This window comes from Nerophis lumbriciformis, linkage group LG19 (assembly GCF_033978685.3).
Source record: "Nerophis lumbriciformis linkage group LG19, RoL_Nlum_v2.1, whole genome shotgun sequence".
NCBI lineage: Eukaryota > Metazoa > Chordata > Actinopteri > Syngnathiformes > Syngnathidae > Nerophis > Nerophis lumbriciformis.
In genome coordinates, this window is record NC_084566.2 from 39,776,536 (window position 1) to 39,789,047 (window position 12,512).

At 39.8% G+C, this 12,512-nt stretch overlaps 1 protein-coding gene across 1 annotated transcript in view; it reads left to right on the forward strand.

Annotated features, from left to right (window-relative positions):
- Positions 1-12,512, forward strand: part of lrrcc1 (leucine rich repeat and coiled-coil centrosomal protein 1) — a 76,082-nt gene that overhangs the window by 37,295 nt on the left and 26,275 nt on the right. The window contains exons 12-14 of the mRNA XM_061978783.1: positions 2,116-2,255; positions 4,952-5,153; positions 10,579-10,764. Coding sequence (XP_061834767.1) covers positions 2,116-2,255; positions 4,952-5,153; positions 10,579-10,764 — 528 coding nt within the window. The remainder of the gene's footprint in view (positions 1-2,115; positions 2,256-4,951; positions 5,154-10,578; positions 10,765-12,512) is intronic.

Sequence of the window (12,512 nt, forward strand, 5' to 3'; positions counted from 1 at the left end):
CGCTGGTTTTTAATATATTATTAAAGTTTGACTGACCTATCTGACTGTTTTTTTGACATTCCCTTTAGCGCAGTTAGATGCGGCTTATAACACGGGGCGGCTTATAGGTGGACAAAGTTTTGAAATATGCCGTTCATTGAAGGCGCGGCTTATAACCCAGGGCGGCTTATGGTGCGGAAAATACGGTATGTCATTATTATGACTTAGTAAGTCAATATTTTGACTTAGTAATTTAGTAAGTCAAAATAATGACTTACTGTAAGTAAGCGTTTGAAAAAAAGAGTTAAAAGTGGGGCCACATGCTGACATATGTTCAACTCCATCCATTTTCTACCGCTTGTCCCGTTCAAGGTCGCGGGGGGTGCTGGAGCCTATCTCAGCTGTTCAACTCATCATGCTTAATTTATTACAGCATTTGGGAAGCCTGTAGTTGATTTTTAATATGTAAATGTTATATTTTTATCAACATGTGATAGCAGGGACCCTGCCATTCAAAACTAGGCTGCTACATTACTAATGATTAATGTAACTATAGCTGAAAAAATAGTACAATAGCAATAGGAGAGACTATTCATCCCTGAACACCATGGAGTTCACGTAGGCTTTATGATGCAGTTACATTATTATATCAACTATAGAGATGCGCGGTTTGCGGGCACAACCGCGGAGTCCGCGGATTATCCGCGGATCGGGCGGATGAAATTTAAAAAAATTAGATTTTATCCGCGGGTCGGGGCGGGTCGGGCGGTTGAAATAAAAAAAAATTCGATTTTAAATAGATTCAGGCGGGTGGCAGTTAAACCAATTCGGAAATATATATACATAGTTAAATGTTGTTACCCACATACGAAAAACGAGCAGGCACCTGCTGCATATGCCACAACAGAAGAAAAAAAAAAAAAGAGATGGACACTTTTACGGAGCGGAGAAGGCCTCCGACGCCTCGCCGGGGTCCGGGACCGAGGCCCCTTCCCCCGAGAGGGCCCCACCGGGAGCCGTAGCTGAGGCGATCCGCGAGAAGGGCCCGACGCACGTCCAGGGTCACCACCGCACCGACACCCCGCCTCGTCCGCCTTCGCCGCGGCCGGCGTCACGCGCAGCAGGTAAGCAGCTTACCTGCCCGCCACCCCCGTGGCCGGGGGCTCGTAACAGGGGTCACTCCGCGCCCTCGGCCCGCGCAGCTTACCTGCCCGCCACCCCTGTTGCCGGGGGCGCGTAACAGGGGTCACTCCGCGCGCAGTGCGCTCACGAAAGGGGTGGGGCTCACCCTGGTTGATATAGACAGCAGGACGGTGGCCATGGACGTCGGAACCCGCTAAGGAGTGTGTAACAACCCACCTGCCGAATCAACTAGCCCTGAAAATGGATGGCGCTGGAGCGTCGGGCCCATACCCGGCCGTCGCCGGCAGCGAGACGCGCTTGGAGGTGCGCTCAGTGCGGCTCCCATATGATTGCGCACTGGTGTGCGTCTGGGTCGTGACAGCGTGGCACGTGAATGTCTGTGCTGCATTGGATCAGTCTCCTTTCTTTAACAGGCAAAAGCTTTATAACCTCACTAATGCCTTGCATCGTCTATATTAGATATATAACAACGGGCGGGTGCGGGCGGATGGCGGGCGGGTGCGGTTCTGATCAAATGTTACATCGGGTGGATGGCGGATGGTTGACGACTTTCTGATGCGGTTGCGGATGAAATAATTGCCTATCCGCGCATCTCTAATCAACTATCAGAGACAGCTTCAGGAAACTCTTCATTTCACATAATGTCCTTTTTTGCTGCTTCAACACTGCTCAATTAACACACAAAAAGGTAAAGTGAAATAACTTTGTTGTTAATTGTAGGTCAATAATGCATGGGTGGGACAATGCTGGGTGCTGCAGCGACGTACTGACAGAGGCAGAACTAAGCGGAGCAGCTTCTTAAGACTTTAGTTTAGGCGCTGCGGGAATTCCCTGCCTTGGACTAATGAAGATATCCTTAGACTTAAGAGATTGTCGAAAGACTGAACGCCTGTGGGAATCCTCTAATCCTCCAAAAGGGTTTCCAGCAGAGAGGCTGGTGAATGTGGCAGGCTCCCATGAATGATTGGCTGTGGCCCCTCCCTCTTCTTTCAGATGAAGCGGCACCAGGAGCTGGAGAACAAGGTATCGGCCCTGAAGCGGGAGTTACACATTCAGAGGGCCAGCGTGTCCCAGCACACTGACAAAGTACAGCAGCTGCAGGAACTGCTGGCAAACCGAGAACAAGAGCACAGGTACTCACTCCTCTGGGATCATTCTGTCTCCTTCTCCTTCGCCCTGCTTCCGGTCTGCCAGGGTCAGTCAGCAGGCATTTACAAAATTATAATTTTGGCCTATCCGAATTAATGTTTTACTGTTAAAAGTTTGTTTTCATCAGCATGGGTCAATGTCTTTATTCCGTTATGTATTGTGTGCAATGTACTTTCTATATATTTTAGTCTTTTAAACATTCATCTTCTAAACATCTGCCCAACAAATGCCAGAGAATTCACAAATTGATCAAATAAAATATTCGTAAAGCAATATATATATATATATATATATATATATATATATATATTTTATTAGTTTTTTTGTTTTGTTAGTACTGTGTACATATTGAATTACAGTGGTACCTCTGCTGATTGGTTTTTCTGACGGAGCTCGTAACTCAAATCATGTTTTCCATTGAAATTAATTGAAATTGTAAATGAGTTATAGAGCCTATAAAATCACATCACAATTTTAACATGCTTCAATGTTTCAATCAATCAACCTTTACTTACAGTATATAGCCCTAAATCACAAGTGTCTCAAAGGGCTGCACAAGCCACAACGACATCCTCGGCTCAGATCCCACATTAGGGCAAGGAAAAACTCAACCCAATGGGACAATGAGAAACCTTGGAGGGGACCGCAGATGTGGGGACCCCCTGCAATGGACGTTGAGTGGATCTAACATAATAGTGAGAGTCCAGTCCATAGTGGATCTAACATAATAGTGTGAGAGTCCAGTCCATAGTGGATCTAACATAATATTGTGAGAGTCCAGTCCATGGTGGATCTAACATAATAGTGTGAGAGTCCAGTCCATAGTGGATCTAACATAATAGTGTGAGAGTCCAGTCCATAGTGGATCTAACATAATATTGTGAGAGTCCAGTCCATAGTGGATCTAACTTAATATTGTGAGAGTCCAGTCCATAGTGAATCTAACATAATATTGTGAGAGTCCAGTCCATGGTGGATCTAACATAATAGTGTGAGAGTCCAGTCCATAGTGGATCTAACATAATAGTGTGAGAGTCCAGTCCATAGTGGATCTAACATAATAGTGTGAGAGTCCAGTCCATAGTGGATCTAACTTAATATTGTGAGAGTCCAGTCCATAGTGGATCTAACATAATAGTGTGAGAGTCCAGTGCATAGTGGATCTAACATAATAGTGAAAGTCCAGTCCATAGTGGATCTAACATAATATTGTGAGAGTCCAGTCCATAGTGGATCTAACATAATAGTGTGAGAGTCCAGTCCATAGTGGATCTAACATAATAGTGAGAGTCCAGTCCATCGTGGATCTAACTTAATATTGTGAGAGTCCAGTCCATAGTAGATCTGACATAATAGTGAGAGTCCAGTCCATAGTGGATCTAACATAATAGTGAGAGTCCAGTTCATAGTGGATCCAACATAATAGTGAGAGTCCAGTCCATAGTGGATCTAACATAATATTGTGAGAGTCCAGTCCATAGTGGATCTAACATAATAGTGTGAGAGTCCAGTCCATAGTGGATCTAACATAATAGTGCGAGAGTCCAGTCCATAGTGGATCTAACATAATATTGTGAGAGTCCAGTCCATCGTGGATCTAACATAATAGTGAGAGTCCAGTCCATAGTGGATCTAACATAATAGTGTGAGAGTCCAGTCCATCGTGGATCTAACTTAATATTGTGAGAGTCCCGTCCATAGTGGATCTAACATAATAGTGAGAGTCCAGTCCATAGTGGATCTAACATAATAGTGTGAGAGTCTAGTCCATAGTGGATCTAACATAATAGTGTGAGAGTCCAGTCCATAGTGGATCTAACATAATAGTGTGAGAGTCCAGTCCATAGTGGATCTAACATAATAGTGTGAGAGTCCAGTCCATAGTGGATCTAACATAATATTGTGAGAGTCCAGTCCATAGTAGATCTAACATAGTAGTGAGAGTCCAGTCCATAGTGGATCTAACATAATAGTGTGAGAGTCCAGTCCATAGTGGATCTAACATAATATTGTGAGAGTCCAGTCCATAGTAGATCTAACATAGTAGTGAGAGTCCAGTCCATAGTGGATCTAACATAATAGTGAGAGTCCAGTCCATAGTGGATCTGACATAATAGTGAGAGTCCACTCGATTGCTTAATGTAACATGCCTTTTAAAAAGACATTTCGATATAAAATACTCAGTATCCGCAGGGTCGTAAAAAGTCTTAAATCCAACCATTTGAATTTAAGGCCTTAGAATGTCTAAAAATCTCATAAAAGCAATATGATTTTGAAACAAAGTTTACTTAAAACATGCATAAACTTCAGTCCTGCTTTTAAATATTTAGATTTTTGAGGACGCTATATAACGTAACTACAATACAGAACTAAAGTAGGCTACCTGTGCTGTCCAGTCAGAATTTATCGCGCACCATCAGCTAGTGTGTGGTACGCGCATAGTGGTGTGTTGGGGGAAGCCCACAGCAAAGCCAAATTACATGCATGAGATGGGCAAGTGCAAGTTGTCAGGTTCAATCACTGATGACATCTATTAAACAGCGAAGAAGCAAGGAATCATGCAGAGACAGAGTTCAATTTGGCTCAATGAGGAGAGACGTATTGGGCTGTACTCTTAGTTACAGATCCAGAGCATTTACAGTAGTTGCATAATACACCACGCTAATCGCTCTGTCCGTAGGAAGCAGCTGGAGATGCGGCTGCAGCCGGGCGGGGTTGAGTTCCTTGCGGCGGTGGCGCAAGAAGTGGCGTCTCAGGTCCAAAAACACAGTCGGAGGGAGTCTGAGCTGAAGGAGGCGGTGGAGGAAAGCAAGAAGGCGTATGCAGCCTTGGAGGATGAATTCCGCATGGCGCTCACCATCGAGGCGTCACGCTTCTCCGAGGTCTGCCACACAAATAACTCCCTAACTCCTGTTGTATTATATTTGCTCGCTGGAGTCCTGTGTTTTCCTCGTCGTTGATCGATAAGATGGTCCAAGCAGGTAGCACACTGCAAAAAGTCAGTGTTCAAAAACAAGAAACAAAAATACTAAAATGAGGGGTATTTCATTTGAACTAAGCAAAATTATCTGCCAATAGAACAAGAAAATTTGGCTTGTCAAGACTTTCCAAAACAAGTAAAATTAGCTAACCTCAATGAACCCAAAAATACCTTAAAATTAGGGCTGCAACAACTAATCGATTAAATCGATTAAAATCGATTATAAAAATAGTTGGCGATTAAGTTAGTCATCGATTCGTTGGATCTATGCTATGCGCATGCGCAGAGGCAATTATTATTATTTTATTTTTAATAATTGTATTTTATTTTATTTTATTTTTATTTTTTTTAAATACCGTATTTTCCACACCATAAGGCGCCCTGGGTTATAAGCCGCGCCTTCAATGAACGGCATATTTCAAAACTTTGTCCACCTATAAGCCGCCCCGTGTTGTAAGCCGCATCTAACTGCGCTAAAGGAATGTCAAAAAAACAGTCAGATAGGTCAGTCAAACTTTAATAATATATTAAAAACCAGCGTGATGTGGGCGCGCATGGAGTCGTATATCAACATGGACGGAGCTGCGTGAAAAAAGCCACCCGGCCTCTTCGCGTAAACTTACCTTAACCACTCGCTCATCTTTTCTTCATCCATCCATCCCTTCGAGTTAGCTTTTATGATGACGCCGGCTGGAAAGGTCTCTTTTGGCAAGGTCTTCCTTTTGAATATCACCATGGGTGGAAGTTTCTGGCCATTAGCATGGCAAGCTAGAACCACAGTGAAGGACGACTTCTCATTCCCTGTGGTGCGAATATTCACCGTACGTGCTCCCGTTGTATCCACAGTGCGGTTCACAGGAATATCAAAAGTCAGTGGAACCTCGTCCATGTTGATAATGTTCTCTGGCCGGATCTTTTTTTCAGCTATCTTGTTTTTACAATATGCACGGAAAGTAGCCAGCTTTTCTTGAAAGTCTTTAGGCAGTTGCTGTGAAATAGTAGTCCGTGTGCGGATGGAGAGATTGCGTCTTTTCATGAACCGGAAACCTGTCGCTTAGTAGGAGCCATTTTGTGGTCTTTACAGATGTAAACACACAAAGGAAATGAAACGTAATATCCGCGCGCTTCTTCTTCTTCTACGCGGGCGGGTGGTTGCTTACAGTAGAAGAAGAAGCGCTTCCTGTTCTATGGGGGCGGGTGCTTACCTTGGCGGTTGCTTGCGTAGAAGAAGAAGCACTTCCTCTTCTACGGGGAAAAAAGATGGCGGCTGTTTACCGTAGTTACGAGACCGAAACTTTATGAAAATGAATCTTAATATTAATCCATATATAAAGCGCACCGGGTTATAAGCCGCACTGTCAGCTTTTGAGTAAATTTGTGGTTTTTAGGTGCGGCTAATAGTGCGGAAAATACGGTAAATCTTTATTTATAAACTGCAACATGTACAAACAGCTGAGAAACAATAATCAAAATAAGTATGGTATATAAGTATTCTGGTTTTTTTTTCCAATAAAATACTGGAAAGGATAGAAATGTAGTTTGTCTCTTTTGTCCGATTATTAATCGAAATAATAATCGACAGATTAATCGATCATCAAATTAATCGTTAGTTGCAGCCCTACTTAAAATAAGTATATTCTCACTAATAACAACTGTACTACAATATGAGTACGTATTTTCTATTGTTTCATTGAAAATAAAGCAGCAAAGTCAATTTGGCTGTCATCTGTTTTAATTATGAGACACAATTGTGTCAAAATTAGATGATTTTTTTTTTCATGCTTGAAATAAGAAATTATTACTTTAAAAAAAGTAGTTTTATACTTGTGAGTGTTGATGACACAGCTTTGCAACACTTGATATTCTAGTTTCAAGCATGTTTTACTCAATATAGGTCATCAAATCTCAGCAACAAGCTGTAATATCTTACTGAGATCTAGGGCTGCAACAACTAATCGATTAAATCGATTAAAATCGATTATAAAAAATAGTTGGCGATTAATTTAGTCATCGATTCGTTGGATCTATGCGCATGCGCAGAGGCAATTATTATTTTATTTTTAATATTTTTATTTTATTTTTATTTTTTTTAATAAATCTTTATTTATAAACTGCAACATGTACAAACAGCTGAGAAACAATAATCAAAATAAGTATGGTGCCAGTATGCTGTTTTTTTTCCAATAAAATACTGGAAAGGATAGAAATGTAGTTTGTCTCTTTTGTCCGATTATTAATCGATTAATCGAAGTAATAATCGACAGATTAATCGATCATCAAATTAATCGTTAGTTGCAGCCCTACTTAAAATAAGTATATTCTCACTAATAACAACTGTACTACATAATATGAGTACGTATTTTCTATTGTTTCATTGAAAATAAAGCAGCAAAGTCAATTTGGCTGTCATCTGTTTTAATTATGAGACACAATTGTGTCAAAATTAGATGATTTTTTTTTTCATGCTTGAAATAAGAAATTATTACTTTAAAAAAAGTAGTTTTATACTTGTGAGTGTTGATGACACAGCTTTGCAACACTTGATATTCTAGTTCCAAGCATGTTTTACTCAATATAGGTCATCAAATCTCAGCAACAAGCTGTAATATCTTACTGAGATCTAGGGCTGCAACAACTAATCGATTAAATCGATTAAAATCGATTATAAAAATAGTTGGCGATTAATTTAGTCATCGATTCGTTGGATCTATGCTATGCGCATGCGCAGAGGCAATTATTATTATTTTATTTTTAATAATTGTATTTTATTTTTATTTTATTTTTATTTTTTTTAAATAAATCTTTATTTATAAACTGCAACATGTACAAACAGCTGAGAAACAATAATCAAAATAAGTATGGTATATAAGTATTCTGTTTTTTTTCTCCAATAAAATACTGGAAAGGATAGAAATGTAGTTTGTCTCTTTTGTCCGATTATTAATCGATTAATCGAAGTAATAATCGACAGATTAATCGATCATCAAATTAATCGTTAGTTGCAGCCCTACTTAAAATAAGTATATTCTCACTAATAACAACTGCACTACAATATGAGTACGTATTTTCTATTGTTTCATTGAAAATAAAACAGCAAAGTCAATTTGGCTGTCATCTGTTTTAATTATGAGACACAATTGTGTCAAAATTAGATGATTTTTTTTTTTCATGCTTGAAATAAGAAATGATTACTTTAAAAAAAGTAGTTTTATACTTGTGAGTGTTGATGACACAGCTTTGCAACAGTTGATATTCTAGTTTCAAGCATGTTTTACTCAATATAGGTCATCAAATCTCAGCAACAAGCTGTAATAGCTTACTGAGATCTAGGGCTGCAACAACTAATCGATTAAATCGATTAAAATCGATTATAAAAATAGTTGGCGATTAATTTAGTCATCGATTCGTTGGATCTATGCTATGCGCATGCGCAGAGGCAATTATTATTATTTTATTTTTAATTATTTTATTTTATTTTATTTTTATTTTTTTTAATAAATCTTTATTTATAAACTGCAACATGTACAAACAGCTGAGAAACAATAATCAAAATAAGTATGGTGCCAGTATTCTGTTTTTTCCCCCAATAAAATACTGGAAAGGATAGAAATGTAGTTTGTCTCTTTTGTCCGATTATTAATCGATTAATCGAAGTAATAATCGACAGATTAATCGATTATCAAATTAATCGTTAGTTGCAGCCCTACTTAAAATAAGTATATTCTCACTAATAACAACTCTACTACAATATGAGTACGTATTTTCTATTGTTTCATTGAAAATAAAGCAGCAAAGTCAATTTGGCTGTCATCTGTTTTAATTATGAGACACAATTGTGTCAAAATTAGATGATTTTTTTTTTCATGCTTGAAATAAGAAATTATTACTTTAAAAAAGTAGTTTTATACTTGTGAGTGTTAAAGTTAAAGTTAAAGTACCAATGATTGTCACACACACACTAGGTGTGGCCAAATTATTCTCTGCATTTAACCCATCACCCTTGATCACCCCCTGGGAGGTGAGGGGAGCAGTGGGCAGCAGCGGTGGCCGCGCCCGGGAATCATTTTTGGTGATTTAACCCCCAATTCCAACCCTTGATACTGAGTGCCAAGCAGGGAGGTAATGGGTCCCATTTTTATAGTCTTTGGTATGACTCGGCCGGGGTTTGAACCCACAACCTACCGATCTCAGGGCGGACACTCTAACCACAAGGCCACTGAGTAGTTGATGACACAGCTTTGCAACAGTTGATATTCTAGTTTCAAGCATGTTTTACTCAATATAGGTCATCAAATCTCAGCAACAAGCTGTAATATCTTACTGAGATCATTTAGGACCAAAACCCTTAAAACAAGTAAAACACTCTAACATAAAATCTTATGTATGGCCGCGCAAGTCCTGGGATGCCCAAAATGTCCATAACACACCCAGCCGAGTCCCACAGGGACGGGGGATAAAAGTTGGAAAAGTCGGCAAAAGTCCCAAAAATGTTCAAAATACCTACCCAAGTTCGAGTCCCAGCTGGCCGGGATGCCCAAAATGTCCAAAACGCGCCCAGCAAAGTCCCACGGGAAGGCGGGGAGAAATTTGAGAAAAGTCGGTAAAATGTTCAAAAATCACAATCGGGTTCGAGTTCCATCTGGGACGCGAACCTGGGTCGGTATTTTGAACATTTTTGGGACTTTTGCCTACTTTTCCAACTTTCATCCCCCCTCCCCGAGGGACTCGGCTGTGTGTGTAATGGACATTTTGGGCATCCCGGGACTTGCGCAGCCAGCGGCGGGACTTGTGGGACTCAAACCTGGGTAGGTATTTTGAACATTTTTGGGGACTTTTGCAGACTTTTCTCACTTTTCTCCCCCAACTTCCCGTGGGACTTTGCTAGGTGCGTTTTGGACATTTTTTTGCATCCCGGGACTTGTCTGGCCGGCGGCGGGACTCGTGAGACTAGAACCCGGGGAGGTATTTTGGACAAAATTGGGACTTTTGACCATTTTGGTCACCTTTTCCCCTCTTCTTCCCAGCCTTCCTGTGCACTATTGCTGGGTGTGTTTTGGACATTTGGACAAAAATAGTGTCAAGCATGTTTTACTCAATATAGGTCATCAAATCTCAGCAACAAGCTGTAATATCTTACTGAGATCATTTCGGACCAAAACACTTAAAACAAGTAAAACACTCTAATATAAAATCTGCTTAGTGAGAAGAATTATCTTATCAGACAGAAAATGAGCAAATATCACCTTTATTTGAGATAATTAATCTTACTTAGATTTCAGTTTTTGCAGTGCATTTACTTCTGGAGGACTCATCTAACGTTCTTGCAGGTGAGGAAGGCCTGTGACAATCTGACTGCACAGCTGTCTGAGCTCAAAATGACCCAGGCTGACTCGCAGCTGACGGAGAAGAAATCTGCCTCCATGGTGCAGGATCTCACAGCCATAGTCAAGGAGCAGAAGAGCCGCATTTCAGACCTCATAAAAGAAAAGAGAGAAGCAGCAACTGAGCGTAAGGTAATAAATCGAATGATGACATCATTTTTAAAAACTAATAACTTCTTTTTTTATTTTTTATTTTTATTTTTATTTTTAAATGTATTTATTTATTTTTTGTCCTGTCCAGTTTCTCAGGGCAAATCATATACAGGTAAAAGCCAGTAAATTAGAATATTTTGAAAAACTTGATTTATTTCAGTAATTGCATTCAAAAGGTGTAACTTATACATTATATTTATTCATTGCACACAGACTGATGCATTCAAATGTTTATTTCATTTAATTTTGATGATTTGAAGTGGCAACAAATGAAAATCCAAAATTCCGTGTGTCACAAAATTAGAATATTACTTAAGGCTAATACAAAAAAGGGATTTTTAGAAATGTTGGCCAACTGAAAAGTATGAAAATGAAAAATATGAGCATGTACAATACTCAATACTTGGTTGGAGCTCCTTTTGCCTCAATTACTGCGTTAATGCGGCACCCCAAACCATCACTGATGGTGGAAACTTTACACTAGACTTCAGGCAACGTGGATCCTGTGCCTCTCCTGTCTTCCTCCAGACTCTGGGACCTCGATTTCCAAAGGAAATGCAAACCAAACCAACCCAAACCATCAGTGCCATGTCATCTGCTGGTGTCGGTCCACTCTGTTTCCTGAGATCCAGGGTCAACGCAGCCGTCTACCAGCAAGTTTTAGAGCACTTCATGCTTCCTGCTGCTGACCTGCTCTATGGAGATGGAGATTTCAAGTTCCAACAGGACTTGGCGCCTGCACACAGCGCAAAATCTACCCGTGCCTGGTTTACGGACCATGGTATTTCTGTTCTAAATTGGCCCGCCAACTCCCCTGACCTTAGCCCCATAGAAAATCTGTGGGGTATTGTGAAAAGGAAGATGCAGAATGCCAGACCCAAAAACGCAGAAGAGTTGAAGGCCACTATCAGAGCAACCTGGGCTCTCATAACACCTGAGCAGTGCCAGAAACTCATCGACTCCATGCCACGCCGCATTAACGCAGTAATTGAGGCAAAAGGAGCTCCAACCAAGTATTGAGTATTGTACATGCTCATATTTTTCATTTTCATACTTTTCAGTTGGCCAACATTTCTAAAAATCCCTTTTTTGTATTAGCCTTAAGTAATATTCTAATTTTGTGACACACGGAATTTTGGATTTTCATTTGTTGCCACTTCAAATCATCAAAATTAAATGAAATAAACATTTGAATGCATCAGTCTGTGTGCAATGAATAAATATAATGTACAAGTTACACCTTTTGAATGCAATTACTGAAATAAATCAAGTTTTTCAAAATATTCTAATTTACTGGCTTTTACCTGTACTTTACAAAAGAGAAGTGCAGGATACTTATTTGTATTTGACTTTATTAAATGTATTTATATTATCATTTGGTGCAGCCGGGCCGGAGCAGGAGAGAAAAAAAGGAAGACAGAGGGGGAAAAGACAGAGAGACAAAAACAACAACAGCAAACACAACAACAACAGCAACAACAATAGAGCAACATCAGCAAATACGACATGTACAAATATGATGGTAAAAGTGATAGCAAAGAAGCAATTAGTGAAATAAATAATATTACAGAAATGACAATGAGCATTATTACACTACAATAATACAAATACCAATAGAAATAGCGCTATTGATAATGAACAATACCAATAATTTACCTCTGTTATCAACAATACAGTTGTTCAAATGCAGCAATACATATATGTAATGATAACTAGAGATACAAAAG